Genomic DNA, 27,199 nt, shown 5'->3' with positions numbered 1-27,199 from the left:
GTAACCTTTCGGGATTGGCTTTTCTAAGTCAGTATAATTTCCTACAGATTCGTCCAAGGTGGTACATGTACCAAGTTCTTATCTGCATGTGGTATTGTAACTATTGTTTGTTTTATCCCCCATGGAAGTTATTTAGTAATATCCCATTATGGTTTTAATTTGCATTTCCCTAATTGCTAATGATGTTGGTCATTTTTTGTTATGCTTATTTGCCACCTGCACATCCTTTTGATGAACTATCTGCTGCTCATTTTCTGTTGGAATTGTTTGCTTTTTTGAAAGTAAAAGGGTTCTTCATATATTCTAGATCTGGTGTTTTTCTCATATTTTGTTTGTAAATATTTTCTCCTAGATTTTAGCATGCCTTTTCTTCCTCTTCACATTGGTTTTTAAGGAAAGAAGTTTTTAATATTTATGAAGTCAGGTGTATCCATTTTTCCTTTTATGGGGGTGCTTTTTTTGGATCAAATCTAAGAACTTTTTGTATAGTCCTACATTCTAATGATTTTCCTCTCAAAAAAATTTTTTTTACATTTTGCATTTTTTTTTGGTTGCTTTACAAATGATATCTACAATCATTTTGAGTTAGTTTTGCTTTATGTATGAGATTTAGGGCAAGGCTGTTTTTGTTGGTACCGTTTTGCCTGTGGATGTCACATTTCTCCAGCATCCTTTGTTAAAATTGCTGTCCTCTCTCCATTGAATACTTTGGTTCCTTTGTTAAACTGTAGTTGAGGTACTTGTGTAGCTCTATTTCTGGGTTCTTTATCCTTTTCCCTTCTTTGTGTTTATGCCTCTCTCAATACCTCACTGTCTTAACTACTGTGGGCCTTAATGATGGGCCTTTATTCTTCCCATTGTATTTCTGTCTTAGCAAGATTGTTCTACTTTAGGATCTGCGCATCATTAAATTTTAGCTAAAATTTGTGTATGTCTACAAAAACCTTTGGGATGTTGGTAGGAATTATGTTAATCAGTCCTGCACGAGCCATACCTCGTTTTATCGTGCCTTGCTTTATTGCGCTTCACAGTTACTGCATTTCTTTACAAACTGAAGGTTCCAGACTTCAGTGGAGGAAGTTACTGCAGATGTGGTGGAAACAGCAGAGAACTGGAACTAGAAGTGGAGCCTGAAGATGGGACTGAATTTGCAGAAACTTAGCTGATAAAGCATCGGTGGTGGAGTTTGAGAGGACTGACTCCCACTTTGAAAGAAGTTCTGTGGGTAAATATCAAACAGCATCACATGCTACAGAGAAAGCACTCGTGAAAGCAAGAGTCAATCAGTGTAGCAAAGTTCATTGTTGTCTTATTAAGAAGTGGCCACAGCCATGCCATCCTTCAGCCACCACCACCCTGATCGGTCAGCAGCCATCAGCATCAAGGTAGAACCTCCACCAGCCAAAAAGATTTAAGACTTCCTGATAGCTCAGATGATGGCCAGCATTGTTTAGCAAAAAAGTATATTTTAGTTAAGATCTGAACAATGTTTTGTTTATACATACTGCTGCTATTGCACACTTAATAGACTAGAAGATTGTGTAAATACAATTTTTGTATGCCTGGGGAAACCAAAAAATTCATTTGAGTCACTTTATTGTGATATTGGCTTTGGAATGGTCATTGGAGCCAAACCCACAATATCTCTGAGGTATGCCTCTGTATAAATTTGGGAATAACTTACACTTTTACTGTGTTCTTTCTTCCAATCCATGCGCATGATATGTCTCTACATCTTTTTAGGTCTTCTGCAATTTTTTTATCATCTTTTTTGTAAGTTTTAGCATACATAACCTATACATTTTAATAAGTTCATACTAAGTGTTTCCTTTTCTATGGAACAACCTTAAGAAATACTGTATTTTAATTTTGGTTTCTATATGTTCATTGTCAGTGCATGGTAATGCATTTTATCAGCATGTATTCATCTTGTTTCTGAGGTATGTGCTAAACTTAGATATTGGCTCTAGGAGGTTTTTTGTATTGTGGAGTGTTTTATATTCCTTGGGATTTTCTTTGCTGACAGTCATGTCATTTCTTAATTGAGGCAGTTTTATTTTTTCCTTTCCAATCTGTATGTTTGCCTCTTTACTGATTTTTTGATTTACTGCAGTGACTAAAGCATCCAGTGCTTTGTTTAATATGAGTAGTGAGAGTAGATAACCATTTCTTTTTCTGAGTTTATGGAGAAAGCATTCATTCTTTCAACATGAAGTACTATGTAGGTTTTTTGTAGATGTTTTTTGTAAATAATTCTGAAACAATTCCCCTGTAATCTTGTTTTGGTGAGATTTTATTAACAATAAGTATTGGATGTTGTCCAAGGCTTTTCTGAGTTAATTTTTGAGATCATAGGATTTTTCTTCTTTTATTTGTGGATATGTGGATTACATTGATTGGTTTTAAGAATAATGAAGCAACCTTGTCTACCTGGAATAAATCCCACATTGTCATGCTGTATAATGTTGTAGACATGGTTGGATTTAGTTTGTTCATATTATATTGAGTTCATGAAAGATATTAGTCCATAGTTCTTTGATACAGACTCTGTCTGGTTTTGGTATCTAGGTAATACTAGCTTCACAAAGTGGGAGGTTTTACATTCTCTTCTATTTTCTGGAGGAGACTATTTAAATTCAGCATTAGTTTTTGAAATGTTTGGTAGAATTTTCTTGGAAAACCAGGATATTTTTATTTAGGGAGCTTTTTCTTACATATTTAATTCCTTTAATAGTTATAGAACTATTCTGATACTTATTTTTATTGTAGTTGAATTTCTATAGTTGGTGGTGTTTGAATAATTAGTCCATTTCTAAGTTGTCATATGCTTGAACATAAAATCCTGTGGAGTTTTCTGTTATTAACCTTCAATGCCTGTTAGTAATACTCTCCATTTCATTGCTGATCCTTCTGTTTGGTCTTCTCTGTTATTTTTCTCACTCTTGCTAAAACTTTATTAATTTTATTGATCTTTATGAAGAACTAGCTTTGTGTGACATTAACTATATTGTTTTCCTATTTTAAGTTCCATTAAATTTCACTTCCAACTTATTTCCTTTTTTTCTAATTGCTTCTTTTTTTGTCTTCTGGTTCTTTTTATAGTTTCTTGAGGTAGGGACTTTGGTTATTTTTTTTTTTTTTTCTTGCCTCATATAAAGGTTTGGGCTATAAATTTCCACTCAGCTTTGCTTTACCTGCATCTCATGTATTTTCATATGTCATTGATTTTATTTCATTTTTCTAAATTTTTATTTAAATTCCACTTAGTTCACATACAGTGTAATATTAGTTTCAGGTATAGAATTTAGTGACTCAATCAGTGATACATCACCTGGTGCTCATCACGACAAGTGCACTCCTGATTCCCCATCACCTATTCCCCACCCCCCTCCCCTCTGGTGACCAGCAGTATGTTCTCTGTAGTGAAGAGTCTGTGTCTTGGCTTCCCTCTCTCTCTCTTTTTTTCTCGCTCCTTTGTTTTATTTCTTTTCTTTTTTTTCTTCCAAGATTTTATTTAAATTGTAGTTAGTTAACGTATAGTGTCGTATTGGTTTCTGGAGTAGAATTGTCATTTATCACTTACGTATAACCCAGTGCTCATCATAATACACACCCTCTTTAATCCCCATCACCCATTTAACCTATCCCCCCAACTGCCTCCTTCCCCCTCCAGCACTGATCAGTTTGTTTCCTGTAGTTAAAGTCTCTTATGGTTTGCCTCCCTCTCTGTTTTGTTTCTTAAATGCCACATTTGAGTGAAATCATATGGTATTTGTCTGCTCTGACTGACTTATTTTGCTAGTATAATATTCTCTAGCTCCATCCATGTTGTTGCATAGGGCAAGATTTCATCCATTTTTATGGCTGAATAATATTCTGGTGTGTGTGTGTGTGTGTGTGTGTGTGTGTATGTATATATGTGTGTGTATATATATATGTATATATACATGTATATATATATATATATATATGTCTCACACCTTCTTTATCCATTCATCAGTCAGTGGACATTTGGGCTGTTTCCATAATTTGGCTATTGTTGATAATGCTGCTGTAAACACTGGGTACATGTATCCCCTCAAATCAGTATTTTTTTATCCTTTCACTATTTGCAGATGACAGATAATCTATACAGAAAACCCAAAAGACGCCACCAAAAAATTGCTAAAATTGATACCTAAATCCAGTAAAGTCTCTGGGTATGAAATCAACACACAGAAAACTGTTACATTTCTCTACACCAATAATGAAGCAGCAGAAAGAGAAATCAAGGAATCAGTCCCATTTCTAGTTGTACCCAAAACCATAAGATACTTAGGAATCAACCTAACCAAAGAGTTTAAAGATCTCTACTCTGAAAACTATAAAACACTGTTGGTGGGAATGCAAGCTGGTATAGCCACCCTGGAAAACAATCTGGAGCTTCCTCAAAAAGTTGACGATGGAGCTACCCTACGACCCAGCAATTGTACTACTAGGTATTTACCCCAAAGATACAGATGTAGGGATCCGAAAGGGCACTTGCACCCCAATGTTTATAGCAGCAGTGTCCACAATAGCCAAACTATGGAAAGAGCCCACCATCGACAAATGAATGGTTAAAGAAGAGGTGGTGTGTACACACACACAGGAATATTAGCCATCAAAAAGGATGAAATCTTACCATTTGCAATGATGTGGGTGGAACTGGAGGGTGGCAAGTTAAGCGAAATAAGTTAATCAGAGAAAGACAATTATATAGTTTCACTTATATGTGGAATTTAAGAAAACGGGATCATAGGGGAAAGGAGGAAAAAATAGGGAAAATCAGAAAAATAAGGGAAATCAGAGAAGGAGACAAACCATAAGAGAATCTCAACTTAGGAAACAAACTGAGGGTTGCTGGAGGGGTGGTGCATGGGGGGGATGGAGAAACTGGGTGATGGACATTAAGGAGAGCATATGATGTAATGAGCACTGGGTGTTACATGCAGTTGATGAATAACTGAACTCTACATCTGAAACTAATGATACACTATTTTAATTATTTGAATTTAAATAAGATGAAAAACACTGATGAAAGCAATTGGAGATGATATAAATGGAAAAACATTCCATGTTCATAGATTAGAAGAACAAATATTGTTAAGATATCTATATTACTCAAAGTAATCTACACATTTAATGCAATCCTTATCAGAATACTACCAGGACTTTTCGCAGAGCTGGAACAAACAATCCTAAAATTTGTATGGAACTGCAAAAGACCCCAAACAGCCAAAGCAAAGAAAAGCAAAGCTGGAGGCATCACAATTCTGGACTTCAAGTTATATTACGAAGCTGTAGTGATCAAGACCTGTGGTACTGGCATTAAAAACAGACACAGATCAATGGAACAGAATAGAAAAACCAGAAATGGACCTACAATTATATGGTCAGTTAATACTCGACAAAGCAGGAAAGAATATCCAATGGAAGAAGACAGTCCCTTCAATAAATGGTGTTGGGAAAACTGGACAGCAACCTGCAAAAGAATGAAATTTCTCACATAATACACAAAAATAAGTTCAGAATGGATGAAAGACCTAAATGTGAGACAGGAAACCATTAAAATCCTAGAGGACAACACAGGCAGAGTAACCTCTTTGACATCGGCCATAGCAACTTCTTACTAGATATGTCTCCTGAAGCAAGATAAACCAAAGCAAAAAATGATCTTTTGGGACTTCATCAAAATAAAAATCTTCTGCACAGTGAAGAAAACACCAACAAAACTAAAAGGCAACCAACAGAATGGGAGAAGATATTTGCAAATCACATATCTGATAAAGAGTTACTATCCAAAATATATAAAAAACTTAACAAAACTCAACACCCAGAAGACAAATAAGCTAGTTAAAAAATGGGCAGAAGACATGAATAGACATTTTTCCAAAGAAGACCTACAGATGGCAAACAGACACATGAAAAGATGCTCAACATCTTTGTAATCAACAGACTACAGGGAAATGCAAATAAAATGCAAATCAAAACTACTATGAGATACCACCTCACACCTGTCAGAATGGCCAAAATTAACAACACAGGAACCAACAGGTGTTGGCAAGGATGTGAAGAAAGGGGACCCCTCTTAAACTGTTGTTTGGGAATGCAAACTGGTGCAGCCACTCTGGAAAAACAGTATGGAGGTTCCTCAAAAAGTTAAAAATAGAACTACCCTATGATCCAGCAATCACACTACCAAAGGATGTCATTGATTTCAATTCTTTTAAATTTGTTGAGCTATGTTAGAAGGTCCAGAACATGGTCTATCTTGGTCATCATTGTTTGAGTACTTGAAAAAAAAAAAGTGTATTTTTGTTGGGTAGCTTTTTTTGTATGTAGGTTATTATAGGTGATAACATTGTTTACATTATTTTACAGTCTTTCTCATTTCATATGTAATTCGTTCCACCAGTTGTGGGTAGGGCATGTTAACTCCCCATTTCCTCATTTTCCAGGTCCTGGCAACCACCATTCAACTTTTTGCTTCTTTGAGTTTGATTCATCTGCATACCTCATATAAGTGGAATCATATAGTAATTGTCTTTTTGTAATTGGCTTATTTCACTTAATGTCCTCAAGGTTCATTCATATTGTACCATGTCTTAAAATTTTCTTCCTTTTAAAAGGCTGCATAACATTCCATGTACATAAATGCCAAGTTTTGTTATCCATTCATCCATTGATAGAGAGAATGGGTTACTTTTCACCTTTTGACTCTTATGAATAATGTGTCTATAAACATGACTATTTGTGGAAAGTTCTGTATATCTGTTAAGTCCATTTGGTGTATAGTGTTGTTCAAGTCTGGTGGTTCCTTACTGATTTTATGTCTAAATAGTCTATCCATTATTGAAATTGGAGTATTAATGTGTCCTAGTATTATTATATTGATGTCATTTTTTTCTTCAGTTTTGTCAGTGTTTGCATTATATGTTTATATACTCTATGTTTGATGCAGATAATATTTATAATTATTATATCGTTCTGTTGAATTGACTCTAATCATTACATAATGACTTTCTTTGTTTTTTATGACAGTTTTTTTTACTGTGTTGTGATTTTTTCCAGATGTAAGTATAGCATCCTTGCTCTGGTTTTCATCTGCAGATCTTTTTTCATCCTACACTTTCAGCCTATGAGTTTCCTTAAATCCAAAGTCACTTTCCTGTACACAGCATAGAGTTGGGTCTTGTTTTATCCATTAAGCCACTCTGTGTTTTTTGACAAGGGGGTTTTAATCTGTTTACATTTAAAGTAATTATTGTTATGTAAGGGCTTACTCATTCCAGTTTGTTAATTGATTTTTGTCTGCTGTGTAGTTCATTACTCTCTTCCTCTGGTGCTGTCTTCCTTTGTTATTTGCTGATTTTTTTGTATTACTATGTTTTGATTCCTTTCTTTAGCTATTTCCTTTGGTTATCATGAAGCTTATATATAAATCTTATATTTATCAGTCTATTTTAAGTGGATAACTTAACTGCACATGAAAAATCTACATTTTTATATCCCCCCCACACTTTGTTACTGATTTCACAATTCACATCTTTTATACTGTGCATCCATTATAGTTACATTTATTGTTAATACTTACGTCTTTAACTTTTATACTAGCTTTAATTAATGATTTCTGTGTCACCCTTAGTGTTATATTATTTTGTGTTTGCACATATATTTACATTTACCAGTGAGATTTATACTTCCATTTTTTTTTTAAAGATTTATTTATTTATTTTAGAGAGAGAGTGAGCGGGTGAGAATGAGGGGGGAATAGGGGAGGGAGAGGGAGAGAGAATTTTTTTTTAAAGATTTTATTTATTTGACAGAGAGAGACATAGTGAGAGAGGGAACACAAGCAGGGGGAGTGGGAGAGGGAGAAGCAGGCTTCCCGCTGAGCAAGGAGCCCGATGCAGGGCTCAATCCCAGCACTCTGGGATCATGACCTGAGCTGAAGGCAGACGCTTAACGACTGAGCCCCCCAGCTGGCCCGGAAGAGAGAATTTTTAAGTACACCCTGCGCTGAGCACGGAGCCCTATGTGGGGCTTGATCCCATGACCCTGAGATCACAACCTGAGCCAAAACCAAGAGTCACATGCTTAACTGTCTGCGCCACCCAGGCATCCCTGTACTTTCATTTTTTTTAATGTTGCTATTTAGCATCCTTTTATTTCATCTTGATGAACTCTCTTTAACACTTTTTGCAAGGCAGTGTTCTCACAGATGTTGGGACTTCTGGTGGTATTGAACTCCTTTTTTTTTTGTTTGCCAGGGAAAGTTCTTAGCGCTCCATTTTTTTTGTTTGTTTGTTTAATCTTCATTTTTAAAGGGCAGTTTTGATGGATATAGTATTCTTGGTTGGTAGTTTCTTTTTCTTTCTGCACTTTAAGTGAATTATTACACACTTTTCTGGCCTGCAAGCTTTCTACTGAGAAATATACTGATAGTATCATAAGGAGGGGGGTACCCTCTGTTTGATTGGTTGCTTTTCTCCAGCTGCTTTCGTAATTCAGTCTTCGTGAATTTTGACAATTTAGTTAGAAGGTTTCTTGGTGTCCTTGGGAGTCCCGTTTGTGCAACTCCTTTGGGATTCTTTAAGCTTCATGAATCTGGATGTCTGTTTCTTTTCCCAAGTTTAGGAAGTTCTTTGGTATTAATTCTTTAAATGAGCTTTCTATTTCTTTGTGTTTCTCTTATTTATGGGACCTCCATAATGCATGTTTTGACTTAGTTGATGTCAATAAGACCTGTAAGGCTTTCTTTACTCTTTTTTTCTTTTCTCTTCTCTGATTGGATAATTTCAAATGATCTGTCTTTGAGTTCACAGATCTTTTTTCTGCTTGATTGAGTCTGCCTTTGAAGCTCTCTACTGAATTTTTCAGTTCAATCATTATATTCTTCATACCAGATTTTTGTTTGGTTCTTTTTTTATGGTATTTATCTCTTTGTTTGACTTTTCATTTTGTTCATGTATTATTTTCCTGATTTTGTTGATTATCTCTCTGTTTTCTTGTAGCTTATGGAGCTTCTTTAAGATTATTTTCAATTCTTTGTTAGGCAATTCACAGATATTTATATCCTTATAGTCTGCTTTTGGAACTTTTTTTGTTTGTTTCTTTCCGGTGTCATATTTCCCTGATTTCTTTTTGATCCTGGTACCCTTGATTGGTGTCTGCATATCTAAAGAAATTGTCACTTCTTCCAGTCTTTATGCTCTTGCTTTAGGAGGGAATGACCAGAGTAGAGATTTTGCAGTGTGAGGTGGGGAGTCTCTCAAACCTTCTCTGTGGATGCACTTGCTTAATTCCTCTAGTTCTTTCCTGGGTGGGGGAATGTCTTAGAGTTGTATTCCTTCTCTCAATCCCATAGAGCCATGCTGGGTGCTGAGAACCACAGCAAGTGTTAAACGTAACTCAGTCCTTTTCCCTAGGGCAGTGCCCTGAACTGCCAGGGCTTTGTGTGCCAGCTCCACTTCTCTCCCTCTCTTCTAAAGAGGTATTTTATGATTTTGCTCCTTCTATGTCACCTGTAGAGTCATGACAGCTACCCTAAGGGTCACCTTTCTCTTTTCCCTAAAGCAGTGCCCTGAGATTTTAGACCAGTGGGTATAAGCACCATTTTCCTCCCTCTTGAAAGCAAATTATTGTGTAGGAATTTACAGAGGAGTCTTTGCTTTCCCAGGCCCTCCACTCCATCTTCCCCTCCCAGCCCCTTTCCTTCCCCAGCTTTGATGGAGAAGCTTTCTTGTTGTTTCCCCTTTGTGACTGAAGTTTTTTGCTTGGTTCATTGTTTTACTTAGAGTTTTTTGTTTGTTTGTTTGTTTTTAACGGATTTAAGGCTTTTCCCCCTTATCTCTGTAGGCTGGTAAATTAGAACATTCTGGAATACTAGGATTGGTGTGAAATGAATCAGGAATTTAGCTATGATTATATTTGTAGTTCTATCCTTGTTTTTAGCCCCCCCCCTCTCTCTCTCTCTCTTTCTTCCTCTCTCTCTTCCTGTCTTCCTTTCTGTTCTCATTCCCTCTCATTGTTGAAATATAGCGACCCAAAGTCTTTATCCTCTTATGTTCAGTGAGGTGATTTGTAGCAGGATGATATTTCAGGATACCTACTATACCATATGGTTGGAAATGGAAATCTTTTCCTGTATTTTTAAATGTCCTTTTTGTACTCCCACTGCCTGTGGCTTGCTTTTTTCAATTAGAAATATGCTACTTTAAAATTTTTTAATATACCTGTTTAAATCTCTAATAATTCCAAAACACAAATTACAGTTTGCCTTTAGTCCTTCTTAAGAACCTAATTTTTCTAGGGCAAGTTTTAATTCTTGTGGAACAACCACCACTGCAGAGACATTCCTGAGTGAAGAGTAGACTCTTTTGTCTTTTGCCTCAGGATTGAAGTAATCCCCACAGTGCAAAGTTAAATTTTCCTGTTCTGAAGTGCTAGGATTCAGTATGTACCTCTGAAATGGATTCTAACTTCCATAGAATTTAAACTGTTACATAAGCTTTTATTTTCCTCCTCTTGCCTTTGGTTCTGCTTTGAAACTGAGCTTTATCCAAAAAAAAAGAAGAAGAAGAAATGAAAAAAAGGAAAGAAAGAAAGAAACTGAGCTTTATCTCATAGCTCTGTGCCCAGTTCACTGGCATGTGTGTATAGTATCCATGTTACAGTGTTCCCACCACGAGAATGACAGCTTTATGTTTCTGTTCAATCATTTTTTTATAGTTCTCCTTGGGGACCTTCTCATGAGATGTGATATCCTTTCTTTCTTTTGCTCCCTGAGCACCAGTATCACTGGTCTTTTCTATGCAAACTCACAGTTCTTTCCATTTCATCCAAGATACCTTTGAGCTTCTGTCTCCTTCTTTGTTTCTTAATTCCATCCCCATTTGATGACCATAGTTATTTTCCCCAGAGATTTCCAAATATAGGTGCTAACTAAAGATTTCTAGAGGACTCTTGCTTACCGGTGTAATAATCTGTAACACCTACCTGGTAGATAGTAGCTCTCCCCCAGTGGTTAGTGGAGCTCTGGTTGGACTGTGGTCTTGGATAGCATATGATATGTGTTGCCTGTTGTAGAGCTCCCATGATGTTAAGTAGTTAATCACCTTCTAAGCTTGTTGGACAAATGTGCGACAAATATAAAAGCCTTTCTGGTCACCTTTATTCATTACCTAATGTGGCATGATCAGTGGAGCAGATTGTGGTATTTTAAAATAAGCTGTTCAACCTGTCTCTTACAGAATTCATATATTTTACAGGCTGCTCATTGTTGAAATAATAATGCCTTCTTGTTCCAGTCCTCTGATTAATGACCAGTCGTTGCAGAATGTATTCCTTCCATAGATGCTCAATCATTCTTTGAAGTATTCTGGGGGGTGGTGAAGGAAGGAGTATCATGGGCCAGGAACTCTGATGTTTATTCAGTCAGATTAATTCTTTATATCTTAGGCCAGATAATTAATTTATGGAGAGTTTCTATAATTATGATTTGTTCTTATATCATCCAAAGTGGTCAAAAATGTTTTACATTAAAATCCATAATTCTTACCCAACTCAGAGAATTTGTCATTTTCACCCTTTGGTACAAATAATTAACCCCATGTCAACCATGAACATACTAAATATAAAAACTTGAATGATTTAGCAATTTTTTGCCTTTTTATTTTTGTCAAAGAAGAGATCTATCCATATTCTTTTTAGAGGGAAAATAAGAAACAGGAATCTGATTTATATGATCATTTTTGTTCCTATCATGTTTTCCCATATCCAGCATCGTTGATTTATTTATTTATTAATTATTTATTTGGAAGCTAAGTGATTATGATTATGTCTCCTGAAACTTTTAATTATGGCCTGGTATTTAAATATGATTAATTAGAGAGCAGATTTATATCAAATTAATTAAGTACTTTCTTAACCAAAATTTATATGTTTGACCAAATAAATCCCAACAAATTTACCAAGATTAATCAAAAGCAAAAGCACACCATTTAAACTATAAAAAGGTGGTAATTCACTGATAAAGTATATTTACTTTAAATGCAATATTTTGAAGAACATTTGTACTTACAATTTACTTATAATTTTCATGCAAGGAATGTAATTTGCAAGACATTTGAAGAAATCAGTAAGTTGAAGTATACCTTTAGTGGCTACAGATCGGCATTAGTCCATTCATTAATGTTCCTCACTGCATTAGAAGTTAGAATGGTAGAACTGAGGAGAACTAACTGGCTTGTAGAGGGTTTGAACTCGTGGCCTTATCTCATGCTTTAACACTGAAAATCATAAGCCTCTTGTTAATTTTACGAGTCAAGCCAGAATAATTATTACAAGTAGAAAGGTAATTAGTTATAGATCAGAATGATGCCTTAATTATTTTATAAATTTAATTTTGGGAGCACGGAGCTGGAAATTTTAACATTTGCTGTATTTCCTCTTGTTTTTTTTTTTATTTTTTATTATTTTTTAAAGATTTTATTTATTTATTTGACAGAGAGAGACAGCGAGAGAGGGAACACAAGCAGGGGGAGTGGGAGAGGGAGAAGCAGGCTTCCCGCTGAGCAGGGAGCCTGATGGGGGCTCAGTCCCAGGATCCTGGGATCATGACCTGAGCCGAAGGCAGACGCTTAATAATTGAGCCACCCAGGCGCCCCATTTCCTCTCGTTTTTAAACCTAATTTTTCTTTGTGGAAAGAGTGGAGGGTATGCCTTTTTAAGGGATATGCTTTTAAAGTTACTTAAAATACATGTTTTTAAGCACATGGAATACATTTCTTAGAGTATGTTTAATTTCAAAGAGCTATTTTGATTTTGCTCATATGCCCATCCATATATTATCAAAATCCAAAGGGACCAAAATGTTGGTTATGTATCTGAATGGTTTCTCTGGGTTGTATTTGAAGTACATTTGGAAATTTGATGTTTATAGGTGACATCTTTTAATTTTACATGTTTTATATCCATTGAATATAAGAATAAGGGCCTCAAAAATTTGTTCTCGCTGCTTCTAAGTACATAAGCACCCTTACTTGTTCCATAATTACATTTATTTCTGATAATAATTTTCTCATATTTCAATTTTAGGCTAAAAATCTTATAGAGAGATTTTTTAATCAACAAATAGAAGTTCTAGGCAGACGTGCAGAGCCATTGCCTGAAATATACTATATTGAAGGTACTCTTCAAATGGTTTGGATTAATCGCTGCTTTCCAGGGTATGGAATGAATACCCTGAAACATCCAAAATGTCCTGAATGCTGTGGTATGTAATGAACTGTAATTCCATGCTTTATATTTATGAAAATTCACTTCTTTTCATGATACCTAAGTGAATGCCTATTATTTATTTTTACTATTATTTAGATATATCTCTAGCTTATTTGAAGCAGTCTGTGAAAAGACTATGTGAATCTGAAGATCTAAAAGAAAAAAAGCTGGCTTAATTTCAGCCTTTGTATTAATATTACAGTAAAGGGGTTGTAGTGTTAGGCAGTCCTCTGGGAGGAAATGCAAAGAACAGGTGTGAGTCAGTTAGAGCTACTTACCCTAACAGGAGCCCAATGATGTATTGTTTTGAATCAGTTATTGATGATTTTACATTTGTATAGTCTAGACTAGGTATAGTTTTACCCTTTTGTAAATTAAGTATATGAATTATTTTATTACCAGTTGTTTTTTCTGACTTGATTCTAGCTCTAAGGGGTCTGAGCACTCTCTGGCTTTCATCCGTCTTTTCCTTATAACAGAAGAGTTCTAAGGCTGTTTAGGATGAGTTAATTCATGGATTCAATGTCTTTGAATTTCTATTTTCAAAAGTTGAATGAGGCATATAATCTTCAGTTTTATTTTTTTATTATGTTCAGTTAGCCACTGTATAGTACATCATTAATTTTTGATACAGTGTTCAGTGATTCATTAGTTGCGTATAACACCCAGTGCTCATGACAACACCTGTCCTCCTTGATACCCATCACCCTGCTACCCCATCTCCCCCCCCCCCCGAATCTTCAGTTTTAAAGGGCTTTCTAATATCAACATCAGTAAATTAGTACCATTGTCATTCAGTCTTCTCCTGATTGTTCTTTTCTTCTCTCTTTCTATAATCTTAAGTTAGATAAAAATCCTTTTCATATAATAGAGCACTAAATATTCTTTTGCTTTGGGCGCCTGGGTGGCTCAGTTGGTTAAGCGACTGCCTTTGGCTCAGGTCATGATCCTGGATTCCCGGGATCAAGTCCCATATCAGGCTCCCTGCTCAGCGGGGAGTCTGCTTCTCCCTCTAACCCTCCCTCCTCTCATGTGCTCTCTCTGTCTCATTCTCTCTCTCAAATAAATAAATAAAATCTTTAAAAAATAAATAAATAAATATTCTTTTGCTTTGCTTTATTTAATTGGCTAGATTTTACTTTTGGGTTTTTTTCCTGACTTAGTTTTTGTTAAAGGTTATGAAATTTGACAAAATGTACTTGAAAACTTAGGAAATATGACACAGATGTAACAAACAAAACACTTACACAGGTCAACTTTGTAACTATTTTGATGATCTGTGATTATGTAGATTACTTCAGAGCACAGCTAATGATGAAGAAAGCCTGGAAAACCAAACAGTGAAACCAGAACCTGGTAGTTTAGCTGTCTATTAAATGAATTTATATTTTCACTTAATAAAGACCTAAGATAAAGTAAAAAGTTTAAATGTTTCTATCTCATTAATTCCAAGAATTTTGAAATAGTTAAGCATAGCTCTTTCAAGTGAAACGAAAGGGTTCAATCTCTGAGAAGCACAAAACTTTTAGTACTAAAATGTTTTTGCATTTATAAAATTTTGGATAATAATACAGTTGTCAGATTCTCTCATTTTACCATGTAATTGTAACATTCAGTTTGTTATGCATTGTACTGTTTGATGAAGTTATTAAGCAGTTATTTTAACTCCTGACAACAGACCCCATGGGGAGTATGTGATGAAACTTAAAAATCTCAAAAATATTTTCTGCCTACTATTTTACTTTCCCCGAAACATGGCCTCTGCCCACAGAGTTTAGAGACAGGGGAGATGCATCCATGGAACAGTTAGGGAACAAGAGGTCTGATAAGCCACAGGAAAGAGAGTGAAAAGGAGATGATATTAAGGAAACTGAGTTACAGATGGCTTGGGTCTCAGGGGGCGTGGTTGAGATACCGCCTTTGAGGTGATGTTGGACTTGAGGTAGGACTTTGAAGATGCAGGGGTAGCAGTTACTCTCCAAGCTGGGGCTGGAAGCAGCATCAGGTTTCTGGGAGAGTTTTGCATAACCTGGGCTAGAGGAGTAGTATCAGAAGAGCTGTGGGCTTAGCGGGGCTTAGAGAGCAAAGTGGAATAGCTCAACTTCAGTGTGGCAGCAAGAGTCATATCTTTGAGCAGAGGACAGAAATAAATTTATTTTTTGAATTTTATGGAATCATTATCATTGCTCAGTATATACTTATTAACTAGAAATTTGCTAAATTTCATCTTATGCCATCATACAGTAAATAATTTAGAATTACCTTTGTGCTGTTACCATCTGTTAGACGAACGAAGCGAGACTGAGCTTGCTTTTTGAACAGAACTCAGTCTAATGTGACCATCCTATACGGTGGTTTTTGTCTATATTACACAAGACCATCACTCCAGAATTTTGAGAGAGCACATACTACTCAAAAAGACATTTAAATCATTCTTTGAATTGGAAGGCAGAATAAAATATAACACTAGTTACAAGACAAAATTAACATATTAAATGAACTTCATTTGAGTATAAAATGGAATACTAGAAAGAAGCAAATAAAACACATGAGGTACTTTGTAAAACCACTTATTTCCAAAACGAAGACACCACGAGTTTATGTTTAACAAAGGAGATTGACTGGGACATAAATGTTCATTATATGAGAGAAGGTTATTTACTTTCTCAGGAGTCAGTAAGGTGAGGAGTGGGTGTTTCTTTTTGATGTCTTTCTTTACTCATGCAATTTTACTTGTAGATGACAGGTAAAGATTGCTTGCTTATCAACTAGTGGAGACAACATTTCTACCTGTGTTCTTCCTCATTTCTAATTTGTTTAGCATTTTAAATTAATTTTCACTGTAAAATACTCTAATTTCACATTTAGCATTGCTTATTATATGCATGATTTTATTAATCATTTTGGCCCTGAAAAAGAAGATTCTGATTAAATTGTGAATTATAGATGTCTCATAATTTCATAAATTATATCGTAAAGATAATACAAAACCAAAGACCAGCTAGAGTATTATATTGTTTTCTAATAGAATTTTTTTTAAAACACAGATTCTGAAATATGATTTCCTGGTAATTTCTGTAGTTTCTGTTATTTCTGTAAAACTCTGTATGTCTTGGTTTTTATCTTCATTTTATTCTTACCACCTCAAAAAAAAAAAACCCACTTGTATGTTAAATAACATTTTTTGACATAATATCCCACATCACTTTCTTTTTCTTCCTCTTAAAATTATGGCAGTGGTTTTAAAACTCTGATGTGTACCAAAATTACCCAAAGATTTTTTTCAAAAACAAATCAAGGTATGGGAAGCAGACATCTACATCTGTCACAAGCTTTCTAGGTGATTCTGATGCATGTGGAAGTTAGAGATTCCTGAGTGTTAGCATCGGTGTGGCAATAGCTGGTAAAATGCTTGCCTGTTCGTGTTGGTATGGTAATACCTCAGGGAAGTGCTTGAATAGTAGCATTGGTAAGGCAGTGCCTAGATAGGATAACTTTCCTTCTACTGCGGCAACATTATTTTTCATGGATTGTTGAGGATCGAATCTATAGTTCAGTAATAGTTTATGCAATATTGTTAATTTCTGTTGCTTTCTTTATACTTAAGATTTGCTGTTGTACATTCAAACTTTTGGGAATCCCAGGAAGACTCAAGCAAGGAGCTCTTTGATAGTGATACAGTGTCTGTGTGAGTGGTCAGAAATCATTAGGTTACAGGTTGGAGTATTGAAACATCTTGAGATGATTTTATTAATAAGGTGAATTTAGTAATAAAGTCCTTGTGTAGCTTTATATTTTATGCAGTGAAAGTGAATTGTTTAATAGATAGAGTTGTTTTTAATAAGATCTTTTAGACTCTGAAATTTATTCTGCTCAGACATGCAAACCCTCAACCTTTGTTTTAATTTTAAATCCAAAAACCAAGAAAAATAATGATTAAAAAAAGCTGATACTGACAAAACACAATTGAAAGCAAGAAGTCTTACCATATACACAGAGGGCATTACATGATGATAAAAGGACGAATCTACAAAAGAAGGTACATATTATTACTAAATTTGTGAATACTTAACAAATAACATAGGTTTTAAATACATAAAACAAACATTGTCAGAGAGGTAATACTGGAATGCCAAGCCATACAGAAAAACAATGAAATTGGGCCCAGTCAAAAAAATCACCTCCAGGTGTTATAGACATAAATGCATAAAGAAAAACTGTAAATATTTTAGAATATGATGTGGGAAAATATCATCATGTCTTTAGGATCAGAAAAACCATTTCCCAAAACACAAAAATCACTAACTTTAATAAAAAATGACTGATATTTTTTCTATTAAATTAATTACTTCTGCTTATCAAGACAATGCAGAGAAAAGATAATCCACAGAATGAGAAAATTATTTGTAGTGGATATAACCAACAAAAGACTAGTATCCAGAACATATAAAGAATCTGTAAAAAACATTTTTTAAAAAAGCCAAAACAATTTTTAAAATTGGGAAAAGATTTGAACAAGTGTACTTCACAAAAGAGTAATTCCAGACGATCAATGGATAGGTAAAAATATGTTCGAACTTTTTGTAATCGGAGAAATGGAAATTAAAAACAGACTGAGATCCTACTGCACAACTGTGAAATTGGCAGAAAGTAAACAGTCATGACCAACTAGGTGTTGAAAAGGGTGCAGAGCCCCCCGGGAGCAGCCAGCCACAGCCTGCCTGCCTGAGTGGAGATCCAGCCACTTTGGAACACAGCTTGGCCGTGCAGTAAATGTGCAGTGCACACTGTGACTAGCATTTGACTCTTAGGGAAATTTCATCTTTGCATATTTCCTAATAGCCCCAAACCAGAGACAACCCAAATGTCCTTTAATGGTAAAACACATGAAGAAACAGTGATCTGTTCATACAATGGAATGCTTTACAGGAATGACAGTGAATGAGTAGGGATCACAATCATATGGGTACATTTTATAAACACAGCTTCTGGGAAAGAAGTGAACCACCACAGAATCCACGTAATTGAGGCATAGCTAACCTCTGTTAGATTTATTCATGAGTGCTAAAACTATAATGCAATCCAAGGAAATGAGTAGCACACAATAGAAGACTGTTGGTTTCTGGAGGGGCGGAAGGGAGTATGATTGGAGGGGGCACGGGAGGAATTTTGGGGGAATGCCAAGTTTTCTGTGTTATGGCCTACACTGTTTCTAGACAGGTTTCTATGCAAATGTTCATCATATTGTATATTTATGTCTTGTTTTTTCTCTCCATGGGTTATATTTCATAATAAAATGTGAAAATACTAAATTTTCCCCTAAAGCTTGAACAGCATTGTTAAAGGCACTGTGAAGAAAAAAAGTTTACAAGGGTTTTTTTTTTTCTTTAATAATTCAAACATCATTTCCGTGTAGTGTCACTTGATCCTTGTCTTCATAAATTTATAATTTTAAAAGAGCTATTAGTAGTGGTTCAGTGGGAATAATGAAATTATTATGACTTATTTTCTGTTAACCATTAAGTTATAAACATAGTTCTGTATTAATCTGCTGTCTTCGTACTAGTTTTATTTATTTCAAACAGCTAACAATAAGAACTATATTGACCTTTTAGATTATTTCCTATTTTTACTACTTTATTAAAGGTGATTTACAATTATACTTAATCAGCTTTTATTTTTTGTTATTTCCTTATATAAATTTACAGAAATGTGGCTACTACTTTTTAAAAAGTGAGCATTTTGACTTGGGTATTTTTTGATATGTTACTTTATTTTGGATTAAAATATTCACCCTATCTTAACCTCTCTCACAGTAGAGATGTAATTACAGACTTGTTGGAACTTCTTTTATTGGTCTCTGAGCATCACTTCCCAAACAGTAAAAAGCAGACTTTTAAAGCCATATATGGCCTGTGTCACTCATGTCATTGCATGCTGCGGGGGCTCACACCCTCCCACTCGAGGCTCCTGAACTAGACAACACTCCATGTGGTTTTCCTCCCTTTTCTTTACTTCCTTTCTCCCTCACTGCCCCCCTACAGACTCTTGGGTCTTTCTCCCAAATTTATTTCCTCATCTCTATTCCTGTTATAATCATCTACTTTGAATTCCATGTTCTGTGTGTGCCTAGAACAATTACATTCTCCTCCTAACTGCTCTCCCTCTTCTCTTCTTCAGTCCATACCTCAAATTGCTTTCAGTTGTACTTCTAAATTCCACATGTAATCCCTTCATTTCTTCACTTCAAAACCTTCAATGATAAAACCCTGGCTTCATGGCATAACTTGCTGTGACCTAGATGAGCCAATTCCTACTTAGCTTTCAGCAACTCATAAATACCTTTATTACAATAATGGCATCATTTAGGTTGTATCCAACCACAAATGTGTTAGAATCCAGAAATATATATGGTACTTATTACTAAGTGTAAAGCCCTAGGGATGCATTGATAATTGACGTAAAAAGTTGCTTCTCTGTTATTTAAATTTATCAGGTCAAACAACTCAAACAGGAGTGAATAAAATCATTGCACATGGTGATAGGCACAGTAAAAATTTTCAGCAAGGTGATGTCATATACTCTAGTGTATCAGTCAGGTCCAAACGGAAAACAGAGGCCTACTCACTAGTATTTTGAATAGCATTTAATGAAAGTGCCATTATTAGAGGTTTGGGCGGGGTGAAGGAGGCCAATAAGGTATGTTGAGGCAGCTAGGACTGCAACACCTTGAAGCATTTTCCATCCCCAGGCTTGAAGGATGAGAAGATGCAGAAGCTTATAAGGGCTGGTGCAGGAGATGGGCTGCCTGGTGCAGGCTGTGGGCATATGACGAGGCAGTAACTCCAGAGAACCCGCAGTAAGCAACAGGGCAACAGATGCCCTGCCCTGCGGTCCTCTAATGGAACCACTCTTTGGCCAGATACAAAGGGAGGGGACCCGTGTGATGGAGTCTATTGATGTCAGTTCTAAGAGACGTAGAACAGGGCAGAGAAGGGTGGGAAATGCACCAGGCTGTGGGTTCAAATGAGACTGACCATCAGGGAGAGTAAGTAGGGTTTGGACAGAGGACTAAAAGCCTACATTAATTGGATTTCAAGGAAGCCTTCACTCAAAAAGTGACTCTTGAGTTGAGCCCTGTGTGGTAAGAAGCAGGTCATGCAGAGATCTGTGAACTGAGTTTTCCTGGCAGAGAGAAAACACATACAAAGGCCAGACTGAGCATAGCATGCTTAATAACTCACTACTGGCCATGGCCATAGAGAATATGGGTAGATTTAGCACGTTTAAGAGACACAAGAAAAAAAATTATTCATGGGTTGTAAAAGCTTGAGGAGGACAGGAGGAATGAAGTGTGACTTACGTGTAAGCAGGAGTAGGTGGTATAACTTCTCTCAGTTGGATTGTTTTGTATTATGTAAAGTTGCAGTCTGATTTTGTTTCATATAGAATGCCCAGTTTCTCAGGCCCATTCATAAAAGTTCGTGCTTTACTCAGTGCTCACTTGTATTTGTATAGGTAGATATGTTTCTGAGCACTCTCTCTTTTCATTATAATACTGATCTATCTCTTCACCAATTAGTGTAACTTCAAAAGTTTTGATTTCTGGTAAGGCAAGTCCTTGTGCATTATGAGGCCATTGCCTCTCCACTTAAATTTTTCAGTCGCTTTGTCAAGTTCTATAGACATGGCTATTGGATTTCGATTGTGACTTCACTGAATCTGTAAATCTATTTGGGAGAATGGCCGCACTACCAATATTGTATCTTCCAAATTAATTAATGTGCGTGGGTGCATGCCTGTGTGCTTATGGATTTGTGTTTGTGCATCTTCATTTAAGAAAGTCTTCCTTTACGTCTTTATTTAAATGTGTCCCAATTATAATTGTTCTCAGAGGTCTTATAAATATTTTACTTCTGTTTATATCTAGGTGCTTGATAGTTTTAGAACTTTTTATTTTGATATAGTAGTTGACTTCAGAAAAGTTAGAAAAATATACAGAGCTTTTCAGGGTACCGTTCACCAAACTTACTGCTATAGACTGAATGTTTGTATCCCCCCCCAAAATTCAGAGGCTGAATCCTAATCCCCAGTGTGGTGGTATTTGGTGGTGGGGCCTCTGGGAATTGATTTTGTAGATGGTGTAAGGTGAGGGTCCAGTGTCACTCACTTGCATGTGGATAGTCAGTTTCCCAGAATCATTTGTTTAAAAAAACTGTACTTTATCATGGAATGGTCTTGGCTTTCTTGTTAAAATCAGTTGACCATGTATGGGAAGGTTTGTTTCTGGGATTTCTCCTCTGTTCCATTGGTCTGGTGTGTTTGTGTTTGTGCCACCTGTTTTGATAACTGTAGCTTTGCAATAAGGTATTTGTTTGTTTGTTTTTGTTTTTTTTTTAAAGAGAGCAGGGGACGGGCTAAGGGAGAGACTCCCAAGCAGGCTCCACACCCAGCGCAGGTGCCAGTGTTGGAGCCTAACAGGGGGCTCCATCCCACAACTCAGAGATCATGACCCGAACCCAAATCAAGAGTCAGACACTTAACCAAATGAGCCACCCAGATGCCCCAACTTTGTAATAAGTTTTGAAATCAGGAAGTGTGATTCCTCCAATTTCCTCTTTGTTTTTCAAGATTTTCTAGTGACTTGTAGATATTTGAGTTTCTATATGGATTTTCGGATGGTGTTTTTTTTTTGTTTTGTTTTGTTTTGTTTTGTTCTGAAAAAAAAAAACCCACACAATTGGGATTTTATCTGATGGGGATTGCATTGAATCTATAGATTGCTTTGAGTAGTATTAGAATTTTTACCTTAATGATATTAAGTCATCTAGTCCAATAATACAGTTGTCTTTCCAATTATTTATGTCTTCTTTAATTACTTTTATCAATGTTGTGTAGTTGTCATTGTACAGGTCTTCTACCTCCTTGCTTAAATTTATTTCTGAACATTTTATTCTTTTTGATGCTATTATAAATGATTTTTAAAATTTCCTCTTGAATTGTTCATTGCTGATTTTAGAAATGTGACTGAGTATATTGACTTAATATGGTGCAACTTTGCTGAATTTGTTTATTGGATTCATAGGGGTTTTTTTTTCTTAGAGTCATAAGATCGTATCTATGAACAGAAATAATTTTATTCTTCACTTTCAGTTGGATTCCTTTTATTTCTTTTTCTTAACCAGATTACTGTGTCTAGAACTTCCAGTATGTTGAGTATTAATGGCAAATGTGGATGTCTGTGTTGATTTTGATCTTGGGGAGGGGGAAGCTTCAGTCTTTCATTGTTGAATATGATGTTAGCCGTGAGTCTTTCATGTATGGCCTTCAACATGTTTTAGGAACTTTTCTTCCATTCATAGTCGATTATTTTTGTCATGAATGAATGTTGACATTGGGAAAATATTTTTTTCTGTATCTGTTGAAATGAGCATGTGTTGGGTTTTTTTCTTCCTTTATTCTGTTAATTTGGTGTATTACATTGATCAAGTTTTCATTTGTTGAATCATTCTTGCATTCTGGGAATAAAACCCACTTGGTCATGGTGTATAGTCCTTTAATATGTTGCTGAGTTTGGTTCCTTGTATTTTGTTGAGAACTTTTGCATCTATACTCATAAGGGATATTGGACTGTATTTTTCTTGTAGTGTCTTTGTCTGGCTTTGATACCAGGGTAATGCTAGCCTTATAGAATTAGTTAGGAGGTCTTCCCTCATCTGCAAACTTTTGGATGAGTTTGAAAAAAGAATTTGTGTTATTTCTTTGGTAGAATCCACCAGTGAAGCCATCTGATCCTGGGCTGTTCCTTAGGGGCAGGTTTTTGATCCACTCTTTTACCAGTTATAAGTCTATTTGGATTTTTTAATTCTTTATGTGTCATTTTTAGTGGATTATGTGTTTCTAGAAATTTTCCCATTTCATCTGGGTTGTTCAGTTTGTTGGTGTAATATTATTCATAATATGACTTATATAATGTGTAAAATCAGTAGTAATGTTCCTACATGCACTAATGTGATTTTAGTGTTTTGAGTCTTCTCTCATTTAATCTTAGTCTACCTGAAGTGGTCAATTTTGGGGATCTTTTGTTGATTTTTCTCTATTGTATAATATGTAGTATGTATATAATATATGTATTAACCTCACCTTTAAGCTTTATTATTTCCTTCGTTCTGCTGGCTTTGTGTTCAGTTTTGTTCCACTTTTCCTAGTTCCTTAAGCTAGTTTATTAATTTGAGATCTTGCTTCTTTTTCGTTGTATGTGTTAGGGGTTATAAGTAACACTCTTAGCACGTATTTTCCTGCATCCCCTAAGTTTTAGTATATTGTGTTTTCATTTTTATTTGTCTCATATTTGTTTCCTTTGTGTTTATTAACCAATACATTGATTGTTTAATAATATATTGTTTGATTTCCAGGTTTTTGTGAATTTTCCAGTGTTCTTAATTTACTCATTTCTAGCTTTATTCTGTTGGGATCAGAAAAGATACTTCATTGATTTCAATCTTTTAAAATGTATTAAGACTTTTTTTGTCATCCAACATATGGTCTGTCTTGGAGAATGTCCTATATGCAATTGATAAAAATGTGTATTTCACTCTTCTGGTGCAGGCTTCTATGTATGTTTCTTAAGTCCTGTTGGTTTATAGTTTTGTTCAAGCCCTGTATTGATGTTTTGTTTAGTTACTATTAAAAGTGGGGTTTTCAAGTCACTATTTTGTATAACTTTTTCCCTTCAATTCTGTCATTTTGCTTTATATATCTTGGGACTCTCTTGTTAGGTGCAGTGCATATTTGTTTATAATTGTATCTTCATGATGAACTGAATTGTCTTTCATCAATATGTTAATGTCCCATCCTTTTATTTTGTAACAGTTTTTGTCTGAAAGTCCATTTTGTCTGATACTAGGATATCCACCCCGACTTTCTTTTGGTTATTATTTGCACATTGTTACTTTTTCTGTTTTTTTTTTTCACTTTGAGCCTGTCCGCATCTTCGGTCCATTTGGGTCTCTCATGGGTAACATGCAGTCACATCATTTTTTATTATCTACTCTGTCGGTATCTATCTTTTGATTAAAGAGGTTAATCCACTTACATTTAAAGTTATTACTTATAAGGAAGGACTTCAGTTTTTTTAAGATTTGTTTTCTGTATTTCTTAAAACTTTTTTGTTCCTTTTATCTTCTATTCATACCTTCTTTTCTGTTTAGTCGATTTATTATAGTGACACTTTTTGATGCCTTTATTTCCTTTGTATGTATAGCAAAGCTATTTTCTCTGTGGTTACAATAGGGATGACATATGACAACCTAACATTTATAACAGTCTAGTTTTAATTTGTACCAACTTAAATTTGTTCAACTATAAAAGCTCTACACCCCCCTTAAATTATTTGTGTCCCAAATTGTGTGCCCCAAAACAGAGATTATAATTATTTTTATACATTTGTCTCCTAAATCCTTTGGAAAATAAAAAAGTGGTTACAAATCAAAATAGTAATAATACCCACATTTATTCTCCTTATGTATTTACCTTTACCAAAGATCTTGAATGGTCACCTGGCTTTGAGTTACTGTCTAGCATTCTTTCATTTCTACCAGCAGGATCCCTTTAACATTTCCTTTAGGGCAGGTGTAGTGTTAATGAACTCCCACAGCTTTTCTTTATCTGGGAATAGCTTAATTTCTGCCTCATTTTTGAAGGGCATTATTACCAGATACAGCATTTTCAGGTGACATTTTTTTTTTTCAGCTCTTTAAGTGTTAACCATGCCACTTTCTTCTGGCCTACAAAATTTCTGCTTAGAAGCTGATAGTCATATGTAGGATCTCGTGTACATGATGAGATGGGATGCCTTGGTGGCTCAATTGGTTAAGCATCTGCCTTCAGCTCAGGTCATGATCTCAGGGTCCTGGGATTGAACCGCGCATCGGGCTCAGCAGAGAGTCTGCTTCTGCCTCTCCCCCTGCTCATTCTCTCTCTCTCTCTTTTTCTCTCACTCATTCTCTCTCTCACAAATGAATAAATCTTTAAAAAAATACGTATTTTTCCCTCATTGGATAGAATGTTCTTTAAATATCAAATACGTCAGTTTGGTTGATGATGTTATTTGAATTTCCTATATCCTTACTGATTTTCTATTTTTTAATTAATTATTTAGAGAGGAGTATTTACCTTTCTTACTAAACCTTACTAAACCTTTCTTACTTACACTGGCTATGCTATATCATTTCCTATTTCCTTACTTTAAATTTGTCTCTGTAGTTAAGATGTATTTATTTAGGCAACATACAAAAAAGTCTTAATCTGACAATATCTACCTTTTAACTGGGATCTTCAAACCCAATTTAATGTGACAGTAGATATTGTTAGGTTTAAGCGTATCATCTCACTGTTTTCTCTTTCCCATCATTATTTTTCCTTTTTTTTTCTATTTTTCTTCGTTTGATTAAATCAATTGAACATCGTTTATGATTGCATTAATCTTGCTGTTTACTTAGTAAGGACAAGTCTGTGTGTTTTTATTTTAGTGGTTGCTTTAGGCTTGTAATGTATATCATTAATTTATTGCAGTACACCTTTAATACTATACCATTTCACATAAGCTGTAACCATCTTACATAGTATAGTTCCATTTCTCTTCTCTTGACCTTTGTGCTACTCTTGACATCCATTTTAGGTGTTTTTTGTTTTTTGTTTTTAAATAGATTTATTTATTTATTTTAGAGAGTGTGTGTGTGCGCACGTGTGAGAGAGTAAGCACGCGTGCCCCAGTGTACAGGGCAGGGCAGAGGGAGAGGGAGAGAGAGATTCCTAAGCAGATGCCCTGCTGAGCATGGGGCCTGATGCAGGTTCGATCTCCTGACCCTGAGATAATGACCTGAGCCAAAATCAAGAGTTGGATGCTTAACTGACTGAGCCACCCAGGGCCCCAACATCCACTTTAGTTTAATGTATATCACAAATCTCACACCACGCTGTTATTATTTTTATTAGCTGATTATCTTTTATGGGGATGTAAATAATAAGAAAATCTCATGTATTTATCCATGTAATTACGATTTCTAGTGGTGTTCATTCTTCGGGTAGACCCACATCTATCTGCTGTTGTTTTCCAGTGGCCTGAAGGATTTTATTTATTTATTCTGGTGTGACTCTGCTACTGAAAACACTTCATCTTCTTAATTTCCGAAACAAATCTTTCTTTTTCTTCATTTGAGCTATTTTGTTTACTGAATATGGAAATTTAGGTTGACAGTTTTTCTGTTCTTTATACATTTTCCACTGTTGCCCCTTGTGTTCTAACTCGAATTGCTTCCAGTGGGAAGTCTGCTGTCATCTCTGTTTTTCTGAGGATCCTTTAAAGAGTTTCTCTCTATCCCTGCTTGTGAGGAACGTACATGTCATGGACCTCGGTGCAGTTTTCTTCGTGATTCTTGTGCTTGGAGTCTGGCTTTGAGGTTGTTGGATCTGTGGACACTCGGTGCTCTTCAAATTCAGAAAATTGTTCTGCTTTATTTATTCAAATAGTTTTTATTAACCCCTTCTCCTTTAGAGATTCCAGTTAAAAGCCTGTGAGCTTGACTGACATTTTCTCACAGCTTTTTTAATCTTATTTTATTTGAATTCAAATAATTAACATATAGCATATCATTAGTTTTAGATATAGAGTTCAGTTATTCATCAATTGCATATAACACCCAGTGCTCATTACAGCACGTGCCCTCCTTAATGTCCATCACCCAGTTACCACATCCCCCCACCAACCTCCCCTCCAGCAATCCTGTTTGTTTCCTAGAGTTAAAGAGTCTCTTATGGTTTGACTCCCTCTGTGATTTTGTCTTATTTTATTCTCCCTCTTCCCCATGATCCTCTGTTTTGTTTTTTAAATTCCACA

General features: G+C 35.4%; 1 protein-coding gene across 7 annotated transcripts in view; it reads left to right on the top strand.

The window, feature by feature from the left end:
• ZPBP (zona pellucida binding protein) overlaps window positions 1-27,199 on the top strand; it is a 105,696-nt gene that overhangs the window by 55,221 nt on the left and 23,276 nt on the right. For 6 of the 7 annotated variants that reach the window (XR_015766719.1, XR_015766720.1, XM_028108959.2 and 3 more), the window contains one exon: window positions 13,120-13,297. Coding sequence is in view for 5 of the 7 variants with exons in the window: in XM_028108959.2 (XP_027964760.1) it covers window positions 13,120-13,297 (178 nt within the window). In the remaining 2 variants the exon portion in view is untranslated. Of the gene's footprint in view, window positions 1-1,057; window positions 1,653-13,119; window positions 13,298-27,199 lie in introns of those variants that run through there. The other variant, XM_088018330.1, reaches the window with a different exon arrangement.

This window comes from Eumetopias jubatus, unplaced genomic scaffold (assembly GCF_037043125.1).
Source record: "Eumetopias jubatus isolate StellerSeaLion01/CBP00866 unplaced genomic scaffold, mEumJub1_p1.0 scaffold_14, whole genome shotgun sequence".
Classification (NCBI taxonomy): domain Eukaryota; kingdom Metazoa; phylum Chordata; class Mammalia; order Carnivora; family Otariidae; genus Eumetopias; species Eumetopias jubatus.
The sequence above is the reverse complement of the archived record's forward strand: the minus strand, read 5'-3'. Positions and strand labels throughout refer to the sequence as shown.